The sequence below is a fragment of the Halichoeres trimaculatus genome, unplaced genomic scaffold (assembly GCF_033239565.1).
Source record: "Halichoeres trimaculatus isolate MK-OKI-2021-1 unplaced genomic scaffold, fHalTri1.1 fHalTri1_scaffold_7, whole genome shotgun sequence".
Taxonomy (NCBI): Eukaryota; Metazoa; Chordata; class Actinopteri; order Labriformes; family Labridae; genus Halichoeres; species Halichoeres trimaculatus.
Genome location: NW_027437185.1, coordinates 12,552,324 through 12,573,413, shown reverse-complemented (window position 1 = coordinate 12,573,413; position 21,090 = coordinate 12,552,324). Strand labels below are relative to the sequence as shown.

The 21,090-nt window shown below is 41.9% G+C and overlaps 1 protein-coding gene across 1 annotated transcript; it reads right to left on the bottom strand.

Annotated features, from left to right (window-relative positions):
* Nucleotides 1-10,764: 10,764 nt before the first annotated feature.
* On the bottom strand, nt 10,765-16,930 carry tbx22 (T-box transcription factor 22). The gene is made up of 8 exons (XM_074674651.1): nt 16,792-16,930; nt 16,151-16,409; nt 14,721-14,822; nt 14,469-14,643; nt 12,787-12,951; nt 11,713-11,777; nt 11,386-11,471; nt 10,765-11,306 (listed from the first exon to the last, which is right to left on the bottom strand). The coding sequence occupies exons 1-8, from the start codon at nt 16,928-16,930 to the stop codon at nt 10,765-10,767; spliced, it is 1,533 nt and encodes a 510-aa protein (XP_074530752.1).
* Nucleotides 16,931-21,090: the final 4,160 nt, after the last annotated feature.

Below are 21,090 nucleotides of genomic sequence, written 5' to 3'. Positions count from 1 at the left end.
GTGCAAGTTAGTTACGAACTAACGATACATTAACACAAAAATACACAATAACCAGTAAAATATGTGAGATGTGTTTTGGTTGTTCCTCTAGTATGGTTAATCCAGCTTCTTCTCTCGCAGCTCAAATACTCTTTTATCTGGTTGAGCGAGGTTTAGCATCTCCACAAGCTGTTCAGAGCAGGCAGCCAATGGCAACGACAACGGCGGGGGGACGGAGAGCGACCATCTGTAAAAGCAGAAGGCAAAAGAAATGTTCAATGTGCTGCTGACAGGATTCAGTTAAAGTCAAATTTATGAACTAGCTCTGCAGCTCTGCATCATGTCACATGCTTGTTGTTCTGATTGGCTGAATAAATCACTTCCATAGCTAAGCTACTGTGCCCCATACAAAATGATAAAATTTCAACAGATTTGGTAAAACATCCACACTTTCAAGTAGATTTATGAACTTGTGATATCACAATTTGAGCAAATCTCATGTTGATCTTAGTAAATTCTTCCATGACATTTTAAACAAGCTGTTCCCAGCAGCCACGGTTTCATCTGAGGATAACTTCAACACGCATTTTTCTTGCAATTGAAAACTTTGCCCATTGTCAGTAGTGAAATAAATCACTACAACTTGATTTTTTTTTTTTTTAATATTAAAAAAGACACAACTTTTTAGTTAGTTCAGCAACTTATTTTCATCAGCACACAGCTGTAGTATGGCACATTTGGTTGAGTTGTTTTTTTGTTTCACCAAATACATGAATATATGATAACATTTACAAATAGGTAAAAGTACATTATTACTAAAAATCAAATCAGTACATTTTGTAATCAGATACATACATTTTGATTTTTATTCTCTTACTATTATGTTTCAATGTCCAAATGATATTGTAGAAACTCTGACAGATGGATTTTAAAAAAAGGAAGAAAAATGACTCAGATCAGTTTAAATCTGAAGATTTCTACTTCTTCCTAGTTTCCTCTCCCTACGATCAAACAGATGTTTTTTTTTTTACTAAAGAGCACCGTCTGTGCATTTGACAGTAATAAATTGACATGCTGACAAATGGGTTGTTACAGTGTGTCCTAATTTCAACTTCAAATTCACAAATATAAATGTCTCATTTTTACAAAACACTTTCCAATTTGTAAAGAGTAGAACTGTTGTTTTTGTTGTATTTTAAAAATATTTTTGTGTTTTGCTTTGTTTAGTCTTCTTTATAGATTTAAACTGACATCATCATCAGTCATGAGTTTGGACAGTAGAGACCCGATGAAGTGTCTTACAGTGAGGTCCCACAGGCTTCTTTCCTCGTCTTGTCTCTTGTCTCCTACTCTGTCTCCTTTTCTAAATATTCTATTACTACGTGTAAAGGGTCAGGTCAAACACAGGAAGCCCAGCTGATTGGTTCGACTCAGGTATCGATGGGCATGTGTGACCAATCGCTGCTGCCCAGGGCTTCCCCCAGTCTCCATGTGCTGTTGCTGTGGCTGAACGGTGTGTGTCTAATCGTTCCAGCCCGAGGCTTCCCCAGTTTCCACTCACCTCTTGACCATTGCTTCCTGTCAGATGTGTTAACGCTGCTTTTAATCAGTTTTACTGTCTCATGCACACACATACACACACGCGCTGATACAGCTGGCCCTATCCATCCGTCCTCCCCAGAGCACGCTTCATTAAGATTTCACCTCAGCCCATAACCCAGCCCATATCTCTTACAGTCAAACAACCCGTGAACATGGACATGTAGCCTTGTCTTTTACCCTTTACTGAGGCCATCTGCCAGTCTTTGTTACTGCACACATGAATGCAGTATGAAATGTGAGCTATGCTTCACTATAACATTACAGTTCTCAGCCTCACTGAGGAAAATACTCTCATTTCTGTTGGCAAAAAAGCAAGTAAGACTCTGCAATCAACCAGAGCTATCATATAAGGTTAAAACACTTGTTCCTGCTCTCTCCCTAGTGTAAGCAACTGGTGGGTTTGTTAAAGCTACCATTAACTCATGCAGCTGGGATTAGTCTAGTGTCATCATGCACTATAAAGCAAACAAATGTTTATCTGCTAAAATAAAGAACTGTAATTAATAGGGATGTCCCAATCACCTTTTTTTTGCTCCCGATCCGATTCTGATTTTTTTATTTTGAGTATCTGCCGATCCCGATATTTCCCGATCTGATCTTTCAGTAATGCATTAGGAAAAAAGAAAAGAAACAAACTCCTACAAGTTGTCCTTTGAGTTTTTTTTTAATTTTATTTAAATTAAGGTATCATTCTAGCCAACATGGATATAGCTTTTTTTCTCCACTTAGTGCAGCTTTGGATCAACAAAATAAAAATAAAGCTTCTCAGTGGTGCACCACAAGATTACCTTGATTAAAAACAAGATTAAAAACAAGAACTAAGGCCCCAGGCTTTTTCTGATTCTGTCTCCCCGATCTCCGATCATTAAAAAATGCCCCGATCCCGATCACGATCCCGATCACGTGATTGGATCGGGACATCCCTAGTAATTAATATGTAGAACAAAATGTACCTGTTGAACCAATCAAGTTTTTGATGAAGTGATTTGATTGGACCAGAGGACTCTCTGAGTGCTAACTAACAGTGAACATCAGTGACACTTTTTACCACACAGACACACCTGATCAAAATTTTTAAGATTTTAAGCTAAAAACTTACACGAATTTACATTTTGAACAGTTGGTAGAGTTTAAAAATGCAAATAGAAGAAATGGTAGTGGGACAATAAGTAAATAAATTAATGTCTAAAAAAAAAAGGACTCAGTAATCAGTTGCTCCACTGTCCTTTGCTCACAAAAATTTGTTTGATTTGTTTTATGTGAGTGTTTCCAGGACGCTATCGAGAACGTTGCTCCAAGTGGTGAAGATGGCTTCTCAGAGGATCATCCACAGTCTTGAACTGATGTCTATTTTTTTAAAGTTCCTTCGCCACCCATCCCCAAATGTTCTCATAGTGATTTAGATCAGGGGAACACGCAGGATGGTCCCAAAAGAATGCAATATCTCCTCTGGGAGAAGTTTTTTGTCAGGCAGACATCATGAACTGCAGCATTGTCCTGTTGAAAAACCCAGTCATTCCCACACAGACCAGGGCCCTCAGTCATGAAGGAGGCACCCTGTAACACCTCCACACGCCAGCCGCCGTTTGACGCCCCTGCACATCTTGACCCTGTGGCTCAGCACCGCTGAAACTTCTTTGGGTCTACCTCTGACTTTGTTGTACCATAACTCTCAGGATCTTTGGAGAAAATCAAAATTACTGTCTGACTGCATCCAACCTCACCAGTGATGGTGCTTTGGGAGAGGCCTCACTTATGCAGCTCAACAATCCCACCACGTTCAAAGAGAGAAAGATTGTTTCCCTTTGACTTCAGGAGGTCATGAGAGTGTGAAAATTATTTTTGTCTCACTCCCATTTCTTCTTTCTGCATTTTGAAACTCTACTCAGGACCTTCTTAAGATCCAACAATGCAAAATGTAAATTTGTGTTATTTTTTAACCGGTCTTCAAATTTTGATCAGGAGTGTTTCACCCTGCCTCAGCCAGCTTTCTGAATACTAACAGCAAAAGATCTTTATCATAACGGATCAACCCAGTACCCCTGGATCATACAGGCCACCACAGTGCATGTGTATACAGGTGTGCTAAGATTCCATACAGCAGTCCTCTGTGTTGTATATTGTTTTTTTTTGTCTTTATTATGTAGATTTTTTCTTTTTAACACTGTGTCCTTATCAAAAAATAATGTTTGAAAATGAGTTTTATCCTTGTAATCTGATGTTTTCAGATTTAATAGTGACAGTCTTTCCTCTCCTGGTGTAACCCAATCACTTTTACCTTTAACATGGTGTAACTGCATTGTGTGTCTCACTTGGCTGCTTGTGTTGAGTGGAAAATGAGCAAAGTTGAAGAAGTTAATGAGGTGTTACTCAAGTTGTTGACAAGATGACAATGATCTGATAATGAGGGGAACAAGAAGGATATCTATTAATACAACTCAAACTGCTGCTGGAATTACATTGTTATACTGATGTGTGTGTGTGTGTGTGTGTGTGTGTGTGTGTGTGTGTGTGTGTGTGTGTGTGTGTGTGTGTGTGTGTGTGTGTGTGTGTGTGTGTGTGTGTGTGTGTGTGTGTGTGGTACATATGGTAAAACACTCTGCAGGTCTGCTGTTAGTCACACTCCCGCGTCTCAAATTGAATTAGCGTTGACAGCGCACAGCGCCAGCCGCGTGTACGTGTGTGTGTGTGTGTGTGTGGATTGGGGGCACAAGCTGTTGGCAAGCTGTCTGTCTGCCTGTCCGTGTGTGTGTGTGTGTGTGTGTGAAACAGAAGAGAATGAGGGCCTTCCCCCCTGAAATCAATTAGGAGAGTATAGGGCTGTAGTTGTGCTGGAGAGGGGGGCACATCCTGTGGAGGGCAGCCCAGACAGACAGCACCATCTGGGGCAGCAGGCAGGTCGACCCTGGGTTGAGACATGAAAGAAAGCGGGCAGGGATAAGAGGAGAGGAGAGTACAGGCCAGCGTTAAATCACTCTGTTCTCTCCCCTTCAACCTCACTACAGCCCCTCATCTGCCATCCGATACATCAGCCATGGAGCATCATTTTCACTCCATCTCTTTCCATTGCTTTCCTGATTCTCCTCTTTGTCTCCGCTCGATCCGTCCCAGGAGTGATAACCTGTCACACACAGGAAGCAGAAAGAGGTAAAAACAATCCATCCCTCTGTCAGAGATATGAGCAAAGAGGAAAAGAATATCTCACATCTCTTGTTCCAAAAGAGATGATTCATGAGTCCCTATTAAATAAAACCAGCACCAGAAATCACACACACACACACACACACACACACACACACACACACACACACACACACACACACACACACACACACACACACACACACACACACACACACACACACACACACACACACATACACACACATACACACACTCTCTCTCTATGTGCACCTGTAGAATCCCCCTCAGGTCCACCAGAGGGATGGAAGACTTCACACACACACACACACACACACACACACACACACACACACACACACACACACACACACACACACACACACACACACACACACACACACACACACACACACACACACACTCTGTGCCTTTCAGAGGGAGACGGGTAGGCCCAGTGATGGACAGCGAGGGTCAGAGTGTGTGTTGTGTTTGTTGGTCATGAGCTGAGTGCTGACAGCCCCTCTCCAGCCACCCAGCACCTAAACACACAGCTCCACCATGAGAGAAAGGAGCAGCCTGGACCAGAAATATTCAAAGAGAGCAGTTATTTAACACTCAGAGGCTGACAGCACAAACAGATCTTATCTATGACAGAAAACTTAATCACACCTCTTTACCGTAAAATACAACACCTTGCATTCTGACATTCAATGGACAAAAATATGCTTTAATAAAGTAAAAGTGTGTTGGTGAAAAGGCTCCGCTTAGCTTACCTTGAATGGTCTTAAAAGTGCATCATAACTAGGGTTGCAACAGGGATAGAAAGTTTCCACGAGGATAAAGATTATGAAATTATGAAATTATGGCTTTGAAATTTTGTAAATTTTCGATTTTTGATCTTATGAATTTGAACAAGGTTTTCCAAGATAATATTGGTTAAAATTTCCTTTGATAAAAACAAAATTCTGGATTTGGAGTATGGAAATCCTTTCAGGGTGAGTTTTGATAACCACACTGGTGAAAGTAAATATAATTGATGGTGCTGTTTATCTTTAAGTAATGGACACATTTAAGTTAGATTAACAAATGCTCATCAGAATGTGTACAATATAGCTAGCTACGACAAATAGTTGTGCCTAGATTTATGACAGTTAGACTCAGTTTGGAAAATTTCTTGAAAATTAAATTATGTTTCATATTTATACATATATCCAACCAGGTAAATGCAGTTAATACAAGTTCTCAAAAACTATTATTAATTCCAGAAAGTTCCAATGGAAAGTTTCCAACTTTTATGATCCCTAGTATTTTGAAATCTATTCATAAAACAGCTGTGGGTTGACTATAACAAAAAAGATGTTGTCTAATGATGCAGTTCATCACCAGCTCTTTTGCTGAAGCTGAATTGGAAGGAGAGAGCGAGCACCTTTTAGAGTGATCTCAGCTCACTTGTTTTACGCCTCACAGAGTGTGATCACTGTTTACATTAGTCCAAACAACATATGGAGGAAATGCTCTCTGTTTCAGAACAGGGAAAGCTTCTTGAGGTAAAGTAAGAACGACACTGTATCTACTGCTAAATTATATTGTGATAATACGATCAGACTGAAAGGTTCTGTTAAGACTATTAGTTTGGAGTTGGTTGCAGTGACACCAGAATCTGTAGTGTTTTTCATGGATAAAGACTCTGTTTCCCATGAGCACCATCACCAAGTGTTGTGAGGATGTAACTCTATCTTCTTCTTAACTCTATCACTCTCCTGTTTAACTTCTTACTAATCTTTTTTTCCTTTTTCTTTTTGTCAGTCCAGCTGAATCTGCAATTGCTACGAAATAAATCTAATAATCCTTTTCTTCCTGAAATAGTCCACTCCTGTGTCATTCTGGTTTTAATTGATCACAGGAAAATCTAACCCATCTACAGATACTGAGAAATAGCATTTAGAAATAACCTGTTTTGATGCTGATAACCACAATTTGATTTGTTCTTTTTGAACGGGCTAATATATTGAAGTGAGACTACTGTATTTTAAAATCACTTATAACTGTTATTTTATGAATTCAGAAAATAATGCACAGCAGTACCTTAAGATGATTTTTATAATGCTTAACAAAACTACTCAAACACTAATGCTCCTTTCCTTGTCTATGATGTATTATCCTTTTTGATGCATAATAAGGCAGGATAGTTTGATGACCCATAATGCATCTCTACACACAAAGTTGTTTTTATCATAAAACAGTGTAGCATGTCCAGTAAAACCACTAAGAATTGTCAAGGAAAACATTATCTTGTAAATCCAATGTTGTAAAGTGGAAAGTTCAGCACTGTCCTTTTAAAACGTAAGAAAAAGAATGTGACTTTTGCATATTTAGCAAACAAGCAACACAGCTGACTGTTAACTCAACATGGCAGAGGCAGGAGAGGTGTAAATAGAGCGGTGTGAGCTGTTAGAGTCATCAACACTTCATCTACAGGGGCATCAGGGTGACAAATAGACTACTCAGAGGAAACCCCAAAACACACACACACACACACACACACACACACACACACACACACACACACACACACACACACACACACACACACACACACACACACACACACACACACGCCAGGTGCCAGGCCACATGTTAAAGTACTTTCTCCGTCACTGATGTAACCTCTGCTCCTGAAAGACAGAGGCCTGTCAGGGAGCACATGCCAACGTAATGCCCCTGTGACCCGTGTCCACACACACTTGTGGCCATACGGTGAGCAGCATGCACACACACACACACAGATGCACACACATACAATCTAAGCTACAAGCAAGTCCACAAAGCCTCCTGCCTCTGTCATCACTCCTATGATCTAACTTCTGATCCCAGCTGAGGACCATGTTCGAGTCTTTTCCAGCACTTAAAAATAACTTGTTGATGTCTGCAGCGACAGAAATGTGTTTAAGATAAAAAAGGAAAATTAAGTTTGAGTACGCAGCGTCTGCCTGCTCGATAGGGCGACAGAGGAGCTCTTAATAAGTGTATAACTGCCCTCGCTTTGCACATGATAACTCAGAGTAATTTAATTTCAGCCACAGCTGGTTTCACTTTGGACTTTACAGCTGAGCTCAGTCACCTCTCATAATCTAACCTGATAAATAACCAGCTTTTATTGAGTTTGCAGAGAAAATAGCGTCCAGTATAAACCTTCGCAAGAGACTCACAGAGCTGAGTACGAGTGAGGCTTGAGGGCATGGAGCTGGCTGGTGAAAGGATTGTGTGTAGACGAACGAGTGTGTGTGTGTGTGATCAAGAGGATGGCAATTATTATTGGGAAACAGATGACGTGTGTGTGTGCGTGTGTGTGTGTGCGTGTGTGTGTGTGCGTGTGTGTGTGTGTGTGTGTGTGTGTGTGTGTGTGTTAATCTAATGAAGGCAGAGTATATTTACACTTCCCCACTCTCTGCCGGGCTTCTCTCCTGTTTCAGGATGCCATTTCACATGATTGGAAACAAATGACTTCAGGGTCAAATTTCTCTCCCTTCACTGCCTGTCAATCACGCTGGAACAGCCCCAAAAACTTCCCTCCTCTTGTTATTATAAAGTCGAATCAGCACAGTTTCCATGTTATCTCAGCCACCACCTTCTGGAGGATTATGTTGACAGATTGTCAAGCAAATTAAGGACAGGGGGACGGACAGCGTGGTTAATCATTGACAGCCTGATAAAAGGCAAACTCAACACCAACCAGCGCAAGGGTCCAGCAGGTTTTAAACACAGGTTTCAAGTACAGGTAAATTTGATGAGACAAGAAGACTGGTGAAAGAAATTTATAAACAAGTCAAAATGAAATTGAAATAAATAAAACTGTATAGAATTTAAAGTTTTGCAAAAACACTGTCATGAAAAAGAGCATGAACCACAGATGCAGAGCTACAGCAGCTAGCTAGTAAAGCTAATCATACAACTGGACGCAGGAGCTAGCTTTGTTGTGTCACACAAGACTGAAAAACTCTAAGGAGTAAGTCAGAGTATCTCTGATGAGCACACTATGCTATCAGTTAGCCAAACAGAAGTTTTCCTCTTATGTTAACCACCGTAAAAACACATTTTTAGCATTTTTTTTTAACCTCTAAACAAGCATGCAGGGTGCTAAGAGAGCTTTTAATGTAATGATGAGTGAATTTTGTGTCCTCCAGGTCAGGGTGTTCAGGCTATTTGTCTTGCTAAGTGTCAATGCTAAATTAAGCTAATTAGCAATTAGCTCTTCTTTTGCTAGTTGTGAGCGTTTAGGAACTTTTGAAAGCAAAAAAGCAGCAAAAAAACAACATTTACAGAATGGCAACAATTTATTTTTCCAAAAGAAACCCTTAAATTCTTAAACATAATCATTTACAGTTTGCTACCTGACATATAGGCTACTTCAGACACTTCCAAAGGCAGACGCTCACGTCTCCTCCCTGTAATGTATGTTTCTGTATCGTTTGCTAAGGAGTGGCAGGTGCAGAGTTCAGCTCTCTCTGTATGAAAGCAATTTGTCTAATTGAAAGCTCAGGAATTAGTAGAGTTTAAAATGATTGTCCTGCACGGCCAACATGGAAATGACAGACGGTATCAAATAACCAGCTCAGATGATGTCTGTCTGCAGACAAAGGGCAGGCTGTTTGATAGCAGCGCACCTGACCGCGTGCTAACACCGGGGCCATCCCCTGCTTGGGTTCCTCAATTAACTCCTTCCTGCTATTTCCACGTCCAGCGCGCATTAGCTCACTGCCATGTTCGGCCATGACAACTAAATTGCTGTTTGGTTACGACCGTTTGTCGGGAAACAGGCCATTTCCCCCGCTTTGCCTAAACCGCTGTTCGCTGTGCAGAGGAGGAGGGAGGGATGGTGCGGGCTTTGAGTCTTAACTGAAGGCAGGAATTATCACATCAGCGGCTGAATGGGCGTGCCCCCTTTGGTATGGACAAAAAAACACAGCATTATGTTGGGCCACTGTGGTTAGAGGTTTTCATTCAGCGCACCAGAGTTCACTTTCCTGAAGCTTTCCGCATGTCTCCCAAAGACTGACCTCCACACAGCAGTATTGATTTACTGTTGATCCTGGAACAATGTTACAGCTGCAGTAATGATGGCAGAGCGGCGCTTTAGAGCACATTTCAGAGATCAGCAAGTCTCATTTTAATCATGTAACAAAGCAGACTTCTGAGGGACATTAAAGAATAACCCCGTCACCCCCATGCGTCTCTGATTAGGCCGGCTATTAGTAATAAAGAACAGGGATGGGAACAGTCTGGATCCTGGCAGCTGTTGATCTTCCCTACAATCAATGAGAACCTGATGAGCTCATGTTATTAGTCAGGGGTGGCCAAACCCAGCTCTGAATTTCAGCTCACTTTGGATGATGGAAAACACAAAACAAGATTTTGTTTAACACAGTTCAATTACAACACAACAGCTGCCTCATTAAAGAAGATATTCGCATATTTTTATGCACAATTTCTTCCATCTGTATGTTAGAAATATGTTGTGAATCCAAGTAAATGCATCAGAAGGACACGGAAAGTCCCTCTTTCACCTAATGTTTCCAAAAATAAATTTGTAAGGATGGAGTGTGAGCTTAGCAAATGGTGTAAAATCAGCCTTTGTGTTCGGATGGACTCTCCTGATCCGTCATATTTCAGGTCCCATTGCTCTTTGGTAAAAACATTACAGCATTCAGAGAAGTCAGGGTGGAGATGAGGCTCTGCCCTGCGGTGAAGAAACTCTACTTTCAGTCCCAAATAAAAATCTATATCCTGCCTACCTCTCAGTTTACTCCAATGTTTTTGGCTCTGCGTGTGCACAGTGAAGAGAAGCAGCTCATGATCCGCTTCAGGATCAGTTTTTGTGCTGGGAAATCCAACACAGTGTATTAAACTGTGTGTAAATACGAAGCATCCCCCACTGGCACAGTCCTCCATGCTTCTTTGAGACTTGCTCAAATGTTTTGTTGCAATACGCTTTGGCTTGTTACTCTCAATGGGCCGGAGCCTGAAAGTGCGGTCCAGCTGTCAGAGGCAGCGGTTGGTGGTCGGGTGCCACTGAGACTGGCGCAGCAGACAGTCTGTGGTGTCCTCAGTGAGTTTGGCGTGCCGGGAAACAGCAGTGAGTTGGGGGTTCAGGGGGAGGCTGTAGCGGTAAAGACAGTAGGGGCCCGCTGTGTCAGAGAGATGTGGGAGCAGAGATGGCCCTTGAGGGGTGAGGGGACCATGGAGGGGGAAGAGACAGTGGGACCCCCCAGGAGAGATGTGAAGACACGGGTCCCTACAGTGGGGAGGTTTCTTTGCCTGCAGCGCTGAGAGGAGAGGGAGGTCTGTCAGAGGAGGCAGCGGGGGGAGGCCTCTCAGTCTGTCGGCTCCCAGAGAGGAGAAGGCCCTGCTGGGCAGAGGGGAGGTGGGGGAGCTGGTGGAGGCCTTGCTGTAGAGAGGCAGAGCGAGCGTGTGGAGGGTAGCGTCCTGACAGGAGAGTGCTGAGACAGAGAATGGGTGAAGGGATGAAGATGAGGAGAACGGGAGGAGGCTCTTCACGCTGCTGGATGGAGACCCTGAGCTCCCTGAGGAGGAAAAGGATCAGAAACCTGAATCTCAGAAACAGCTCCAAGCAGAGAAGTATGAAGAAATGCATCATGGTACCTTGAAGCTGTATGGTAAAGGGCTTTAAGTCCAGGCTGAGGGGGCCTCTCCATGGATACGACTCCAACAAGCCATCCAACACTCCCCTACACACACAAAAACACACACACACACACGTACTGTAAAAACACAGCAAAATGTCACCCCACATATTTAAACATTGGTTCTGATAGGTGTAAAATTCTGCACTTCACTCTTCAACTTCATTTGAAGGTTTTATATGGTGTCAAATGTTGGTGGTTGAACCTTACATCCCTCCTGGGTCCTTTTCTGGAAGACTTTCTGTGGTCAAACAAGTGTGTGCATGCCTGGTGAGGTTTTCCGTACCTGTTCCTTCCAGGATCTCTGAAGCCCTTGGCGAATGGGTTCCTGTCGATCTTCAGCTTCGTGATCTTGCCCGAGGAGAAAGGAACAGACACGGGTTAGAGTGGATGTGTCAGTCGCTGATGTGTAAGCTAACAATGAGCTCAGCTTTACAACAGCAGAGAGAGCGGCAGAGCTCTCCCTCAGGGACTGCATCTCCCAGCAGCACCTGGGGCAATCAGCCATGTCAAACAGGGCTCATGGAGGTCGTGCAGTTTTATTTGGGCCTTTAATAGGCAGTGGACTCCAGCAGTCGCCCAGTCACAGCTCGTTACTGAGTTTCTGTAATAATACGTTCTCTGATCGTAAAAAGGAGGCCTGATGAAAAGAGCTGGAGGTCCCTGAGGACGGCTCTGTTACTGGAGGAATGGTAGCCAACAGTGGGGTCAGCTCCCCCTGCACAGGGACACACACACACACACACACACACACACACACACACACACACACACACACACACACACACACACACACACACACACACACACACACACACACACACAGACTGTGAACAACTGGCCTGAAAGAAAATCAGGACACTGCAATTTATGATTTTGCAGTGACCACAGCGGAGGGGCCTCATCGCCTTCATGCCGTTTGGTGTTTCAGTATTTGAACCGTTGTTGAGGAACATTAATATGAGCAGAGAATCAGACTGAGGTGAAAAAGGACTTTTTGTACAGAGGCCTGGTTTCCAGGAGGACTCAGTGGGATGGATCACTAGGAGATGCCTCTGAGCATGGACCAGGATTTGGTGCCACAACCCTGACTTGGTGCAAAGACTTCTGATTAGCTTTCTAAAACTTGAAATATATAAAGGATAAACTGTAAACACAATAAATCAACATATGTCAGGTTTTCAGAACTGTTTTTTTGGGGGGAATGAATTACTCAGAATTATTTTTAATGGCTCGAATTCTTGTGTGGTCACCACAGCTGATTCATTCATAAATAGGCCTGTTGATCAGACCTTCTGGTTCAGCTCCAGAGCTTTTTGCTGCTCTACAGTTTTTGGCGGTCTTAATGAGATGTTATTACCTGTTGATTCTGATAGGCAGTGACTGTTGTGAACTCGGTCTCGGGGAAAGAGAAGCTGTGCACTCCCTCAGCAGGTAGAGACTGGATCTGTGACAGGTCCATGCGAGGGTCGTGTCGGATGATGTGCACGCGTGGTTTGTATTTATGCATCGACTGAAGGATGACCTGGGTGAGAGGATGAAGAGGAAATGAAGGTTCAAACTGCTTGAATAAATCCCTTCAGCTGACCTGTAGAAACACCTGTACAGCCTGCAGAAGAGATTAATGTCAACAATTAATCATCAGACCATCTTTTTGACTGTTACTGAATTTTAACTATAAATGGTTTGAAATATGTATTTAACGACAGTAAAACAGTTTTAACTGTTTTCAAAATGCTCATGGTCTGCAAATTTTGTTGAAAGCTAAAGGATTGAAAGAGGAGACAACGCCACATTTTCAGGAGACTGATTTAAAGAAATGTTTGAAAATTCAGACTAAGTTTGAAACTTGCATGACTTTGGATATTTCTGTAAATTTTTCTTATTTCAAATCAGCTTCTTGTTTAATATCTATAACTGCACAGTTATTTATAAATATGGCTGAGACAGAACATTTTCAGTAACATGTTCGAACAGGAATCGAATAAAAGCCACACTTTTTTTTTTCTTCTATAAAACCATTTGTCTTAATTTATATTATCTATGATGATATGGAATAAAGAAGAATTCATTTGTATTCTCACAATCTGTAATGACATGAAATTTAAGGCCAGTTTAATTTGTGCTTTCAAATTTTTAAAATTTACTTGAATACCATTCAAACTATTTGACATAGCCATCATAATTTCTATGATCACAGTAACATAATTATAAAAATACATTCCAATCAGTCTTTTTAAAGTATTTCCAGATAGGAAAGCTCAATTTAAATATGTCAGTCATTTTTTTAAAAAATCAGGTGTTTGGAGGGCACTCAAAAAGCTCACAGAAACACTTTATCCCATAATGTTTGATTGTACTGCTCAGTGCGATGCTGTTTGTGCTTTCATTGCCACTTATTTTTACTTTTCAATTTATTTTGTGAAAAAATATTAGAAGTAAAAGTTTGGCACAGTAAATTGCTCAGCTGTGTTTTATTGTGTTTTAATGAGAAGTCAAATAAAAATAAGAATGCATCAATTTATTATAAATGGAAGGTTTCTGAAATTTTGGACTGCCTCAAATTTTTTTTCTCATTTGTGTAAAAAGCCAAATGAATTTTCAAACAGTGATGACCTGAGCACAAAAACATCAGGAAATTCTCTCACTTGCAGACCAGGATCAAGTAAAATTGTCTGTACACAAAGCCTCATAAGAAGTTAAAAACAACAGGATTTTCACTTCTGCCAGGATCTATTCCTGAAAAAGTTTCCAGAGTCAGACTGAATCCAGTTTAACAGGAGACACCAAACAGAGCAGAGCTTCAGCTGCTGAACAGAGAGCAGACTGACTGTGATCCTTAAGACTTATCAGATTAAATAAGGTTATTCTTAAATAGGTGAATCAAATACATAAGAAAAATAAGCAAACTAACAAACCACAAATTTGTCTCCACCACTTTAATTAAAATAACACCATCTAAAGGCCCAGGCACGGAGCTGACAGTCACACCCTGGACATGCAGGAAAGAAGAGGCAGCGCATGCTCAGACGGGTTACCTACATGACCCTTGTCGTCCATCTCGTTGTTGGTGAGTTTGACCCGATCAAAGCTGATCACCTGACGCATCCACGTCTCTCCTGCGCACGGAGAGTCCGGGTGCACGTAGAGTCGAGGAGAGATGCAGGAGTGGTCAGTGTTTCCGGCCACCATCCACTGCGAGCTGTGGTACACATACCTGCCCGAGGAGAAGTGTGAGTATCAACAGGTAGATTTACAAAGGGTTCAGTTAGACACAAAAGCCCACGAACACACCTGTAGCGCTTTGAGTCCACAGGCATCACGTCCATCGCAATGTAATACTGCTGGCACGGGTCCAGATTGCGCACTTTTACGCGCACAGAGGGAAACATTCTCCTAAAAGAGGCGAGAGAAAATACACTTTTTTTAGAAGCTGAGATGGCTTATGTTTTATCCGCTGTAATGAAATCTATTCAAAATATGTTTCTAAAGGACTGAGCACATTTTTTGCCGGCAGATACGACATCGTGAAACATTCAGAAGGAGTTCAGAAACAACAACTGGAGGCAGAAACTTTACTGCTCACAGAGGCCAAGTTCAGAGGAAAGTTCAGGGGCCTTCGGGGGCCACGAGGGCATCTTCACTCTCGAGATTTATAGCATGGGCTCTCTGTAATTGAATAAACGGAACTAACATTTCAGCAAGTGGTTATACCACAGTAACTCATTTCTGGAGAAAAAAAAGAGAAGGACGTTCACGGCGACTTAGATGGAATGAATTCTTTGAAATCAAAAGATGAAGAAAATCCAATTGACCAAGAATGTCTCGGTGTCACAAGATTTCAATTAATTGATTAAATAAAATACGTCTGGATGGACTGAAGAGCACGACATCATTCAAGTCCGACGAAATTGAATGATTTCCCAATTTCCAGTTTGCAAGAAGAAAACTCCAAATTTACGTCAGAGAATGTACACTCTTTATTTACACAGCCTGGTTCAAAAATGCATGGCGCGTGAAATATTCATAACAACACAACTGTAACATTATTCAGTGACTCATCAACCTATAAAAATAGGTTTAACTGATTTGTTTGGGATGGTCACCTGCTGCTGCGCGTTGACTGACGTTTTTTTTTTTTTTTTACCTATCACACACCTGTGACCGCAGAACAGTTCATGTAAATTACTTATCATGAGTGGTTTCACTGATATCGACCACTCCACATATTGTTTATTCATAAGAGGAAATAGAAGGCGGAAATTTACATGGAGTAATAACGGATTCAAATTGGAGGAATGCTGGATACTCGAAAACAGGATTAAAGATTGTTGCTCTATTATAGGATGTGGACTCTTTTTTTATCAAAAGAAAAATCACTTTCTAAAAGTCTGCGCCTTAAGAATCAGTAAACACTAACAAATTCACACCAGCTTTTCAAAATATTATTCATTTGTTTTATTTTATTTTATTTTATTTTATTTTATTTTATTTTATTTTATTTTATTTTATTTATCTATTTTTGTCTTTTTTAATTTAGATTTATTGTTCTTATTTAAAGTAAACGGACCGTGAAATGTGATCATGACGTTAAGTCTTGAGTTGATGTTTTTGAAAATAAATACTGAGCTGGAAGTTTAGAAGCTTTAAAGAGGAAATGGACGTTTAGAAATCCAAAGTGTCCTCTGTTCATCTCTCTAAAATCGATCTCTCCTGTTGTTTACCTGCCGGCTTTCGTGATGATCATCTCGGTGCCGATCTCGTGGAATCTCTTCCACAGCTCGGAGCCCTGCAGCTCCACCCGGACCTCTGATCTTTCTGCGCGGCAGCGTCTCTCCTTCGGCCTGCCCTCCTCTCCGCTGTGCTCACACTCTTCAGCCGATGATCTGTCCGTCTGTCTCTCCGGGTCACAGGGAGCGTCTTCTGTCCTCCTCGGTGATGTACCTGCTGTCTTCATCCGGCTGACTGGATATTCGCTCAGGCCTACAAAATGATGCATGATGATTGGGATGGGAGAAGTGCTGGTAGGGAAATGAAAAAATATCTAACATTTGGTTTTCACAAATATTGAACAAGTTAGCAACAGTTTTAACTTTCTTCATTTTGAATGGAAGTAAAAATAATTCGTGTTTAGATCTAGAAAAAGCAACATGTTCCTAATTCTGCAAACCAGACACTTTTAAACGTTTTTGCATTTAAAATAATTATAAATTGTGGATATATTTTCAGAGTAATTATGTATAAATGTGATTTAAAGAATTATAAATTATATATCTGACTCAGTGGTAATATTTTCTAACTGTTAATTTCTAATGCGTTTTGTTGTTTCATCCAGTGCGTAAAATACGCGCCGACATTTCCTCACCGCTGAAGATGCTCGTGTCGCTGCCGGCGTCTCCAGCTGAACTTGACTCGTGCTCCTCCGACACTTTCATCCTCTTGCAGGGTTTCCCCACCAGCGCCTCCACCGAGAACGCGTGAGCCCGGGAACTCAGACCCTGCATCTTGTCGTCAGATCCCGTCGCTCTGTGAGTCTTATATCCACTTGAACTCTGGTTTTGTCCCGGAAAGGTTTCAGTGTCACAGGTCATTCAGGACAGTTCGGGGTAGAGCAGGCAGCAGCAGCAGAAGCAGCAGGAGCACCTCAGGGAGCCCCTCTTCTCTTACGGCGGCTCCGTGACGCTGCGTAATTGAACCGGTGCCTTCCCATGTGTTCTCCGAGACGCGCGCCTTCGTCCAAAAACTTGATTATTGGCACGCCTCTCCTCCTCACTACAATATTTCCCTCTCCTCCTTTATCCGTTTCTCTGTCTCCCCTTTCCTCTCTGTCTCACTGTGGGCTTGTTCCTCTGGTTCCCCTCTGCGCGTCACAGCGAGGGAGGGAAGAGCGCAGCGTGCATTCCTCCACATGGGTCTGCTCTACAAAAAAAAAAAAAAAAAAAAAAAAAAAAAAACCCTGACAAGCAAGGCTGGCCTTTGGTGCTATTTTCATTAGACGAATGAAAGTGTAGCCGCAAGGTGACAGAAAAACAAATTCATCTGAAGCAGTCAGATAATCCTCTTTGGAAGAGCAACTTTGGAACTACTCCGAATGACGCGCGTTAATTGACGTAAACAGGTGTAAGTTTACTCAAAGAAACTATTCAGTTTGGTTTATATTTTAAGGGAACAGGTTAAATAATCCAAACGTTAGCTATTACTGAAAATTTACCAAGACTTTTTTTGCTGAGTTGCTTTTGCTCCGTAGTCCCGGAGCATCCAGGACAACCAGCAATATTGCACTACTGAAGGCTGATGATGACAAAAAATAAAGAAGTTCCACTTTGGAGTTTGCAGCTTCCCCACATTGAAAGTTAAATGTAAGGAGAGCAGGATGTAAAAAGCTAAATACAAACTCAAACAACAATTTAAGTCCCCATTATGAATCACTCAAAAACCCTCAAAACACATTTTCTTTCTTTTCTTCAGCACAAGTGCGCCATGATTGGACTGTATGTTTTCCACGTTGCTTCCCTCCATTTAGACATCCGATAGATAAATAGAAAGAACATTTCAGAGCTCTGGAGGGAGAGTCCAGGCACAAATATTTGAGTCTTTTAATTCAGACCATCTGGAAAGTCAAAAATCTCCCAGCATTTCTGTTGAATCTTACATTTCCTATATTAATTTGAAGGCTTTCCTTAAAGCGGTCTCTTGTCTCCCGTCCCACCAGCATAGAAGTGGGAACTTTTTTTTTCTTTGCGGTGCCCGGTGAGGGTGTGCGCCAGTCTGGTTCTCATAAGGGCGCAGATCAGATGGAGTTCGGTGCGCAGGGGGGAAACTGGGCCGTAATGACAGCTCGGGATTATTACATTACTCCTCGACATGAAATAGATCCGCTTTACACAAATAAAAGTCAGCATAGGCTCTATTTAAAATGTTTTTAATCACATGATATAATTGCTGTGAGGAGAAAACAAATGAGGGCTGTGTTTACGGCACGGTTGGTTTGGTTGGTGATGGAAATCTCTGACAACAGCCGGGAAATGGAGAACTATGACCAACCGGAATCACATGCTCTCTGTCATCAGAACCTGTTGTGGGACTGACGCCTGAATTTATGTTTATTCTCATTTAAATTGTCGTCCTCCTTCAATACTGTAACAAAAGAGGTGCATCCCAAACTGCAACCAATAGGAAAAGGTAAAACAAAGAAATAACCAACTTTGTGTTTGAGCGCGTAGAGGTGCACCGCTGCTTATTGAAATATAAGAAAGAAATAGAAAGAAACCAAGAGGTGAGCAGTTTCTTCCTGTTCACTTTATCAGATTATCATTATTCATGTTGTCTTTTATATTCAGCGCTTTAGTCGTTGTCACGTGATCAAACTTTGCCAGCGAATGACGCGCTCGCCTGGCGCAGTGATACCTGGCTCCGTCGAGCACAACAGGAAGCTGCCCCTCGAAGTTTTGATATTTCTGATCCAGTGCAAATCTGTTTTCGTCTCATTCGGGGATGTTTGGCACACATGTTTCCTCTTATTAGGCACAATACGCACGCTTGGCGGAAGCAAGAGACTCGAATCCAATTACGCACGGGCCTCAGGTTTCCATTAATGCGGAAGTCAGATGATCAGCTACAATTAGGCTTTCCGATCATTTTGCGCCTTCAGGCTCGCTGGCATGTTGTTGATTTGCGCATTCACGACCCAATGGATGATTATTGGTGAGTAATTGGTTTAGCATTTTAGACTTTGTGGTGGGCCTGATGAAGCCTAACTCATTAATGATGAATGTGACTTTAATATGAAGTGGTTGCAGTGTTTCTTCTTCCTACAAATTGAATTGTTTTTAACACATTTCAGTACAAACAGCTTATTCTGGGATATTCACCAAAGTCATGTTTTCACTTGATGACTGACACTTTTAGTTGGCGTGTTTAGTGTATGTGTGTATAGCTGAGGCTTGTTGCCCAGAGAGTAATCACGACCAGTCTTACACTTCTGTTAGGCGTCTGTCTGTACTGTGTGTGCACAAATTAATGCATTCATGTGTGTGTGTTTATAAACAGGCCTGTCTGTCTGTTGCTCAGTGCTGAGTGAATGTGACGGGCCCTGATGGTTTGTTTTAAGTTGGATCCTGATGCTGAGCAGTTTGTGTGTGTGTGTGTGTGTGTGTGTGTGTGTGTGTGTGTGTGTGTGTGTGTGTGTGTGTGTGTGTGTGTCGAGGGTTATTCTGGGCACAGGCTGCTGGAGCGGATGCCCTCTCGCTGCCAAACGTCAAACTTCTACCACCCGTCCACTCTGACATATGTGGAGTGTTTGAATCCAGAACGCTGTACACACTTAGTGCAGGGCTGAGCTAATGAGAAGTGATTTCTGTGTATTTGACATGAATGAGGGCCCACCTGCAGAAATACACACTCAGTATGAGACAATGATGTGCTAATTGTTTCCAACACCGGTTCCTGCAAGTTTGACTTTAAGCTCTCATTTAAACCGAGGAATAAGAGGATCTCTGTTGGTCGCACATGACGGTACGGACATCTTTTCCATTATTTCTACTTTACAGAGCCAAACATCCTGGGCTGCGGTTAAACAAAGAGGAAAAAGAAGAAGAAGAAAACTGAACAAACAAGCAGTCAAAGCTTTTTACGACATAGCTGATTACACAGTGACAAATTCCTTTAACCCTGACATGTCATCAGCTCCATGTTTTGTGTGTTTGAAGATGTGTGTGTGTGTGGTGTCACATCTGCTACTCATAACCTCCTCACCCAGGGGGTTCATCTGTCTGGGGTCCACACGATCTCCCAGACTGGAGTCCCTGATGGCTTCTGTAAACCAGTATTCTTTTATCCAAGTTCTCCCCTCATCCTGGGATGATCAGGATGGACCGTCTAAAGTCAGAGACAGCGGCTGCAGTGTGATTGTGGCTGTCAACACTTTCACCAGATTTGCAGATTCACTGAACTACAGAGGCTGTTCAGAAATGCTCCATAGATGAACAAAACAGAAGTACAGCAAACAAAAAGAGAACCTGCAAACACAGAGACCTAAGTTTGAAAAAATGGAAACTAGATCTGTGCCAAAACAAGTCACATTCAAGAATATTTGAATTAAAAATGCAATGATTCATTGATCTATAAGAAATAACTTATGTTTCTGATCTTCTTGGGGGTAAATTAGGTTTAGCAAGTGTTGTCGGTCTGGTCGAGGTCACTCAAGCAACAGTTTTGTTCTTCAGTTTAGCAAACTTATCGTGATTACCTTTATTTTTATTGTCTTTTTATTTATTTTCTTATCTTGGAGCTTGTCATTGCTCTCCAGGTGTTTTTATTTTTTCATTTTTTTGTTAATGTGTGTCTGGAATACTATGTATAACCATGGTTTCATTGATTTACACACAAAATTTTAGCTGTTAGCAGCCTGTAGCATGTCGATGCTAATCAGTCCTAGGTCCAATGTTCCCCACAAGCTGAGCAGAAGGATGTGCGGATAATGTGCTGGTACTGCAGTGTGAGCTACGATCATCGTTATGGGGAACATAAGATCTATCTTAATAAGATGGACGAGCTAGCTGTGCTAACCCAGCTCCAGAGGGAAGAGTAGCAGTAAAGCTGCGTTTCCACCAAGCAGTGCGGGTCGGTTCAGTACGGTTTGGTACAGTTAAGCCTGATCCTGTTT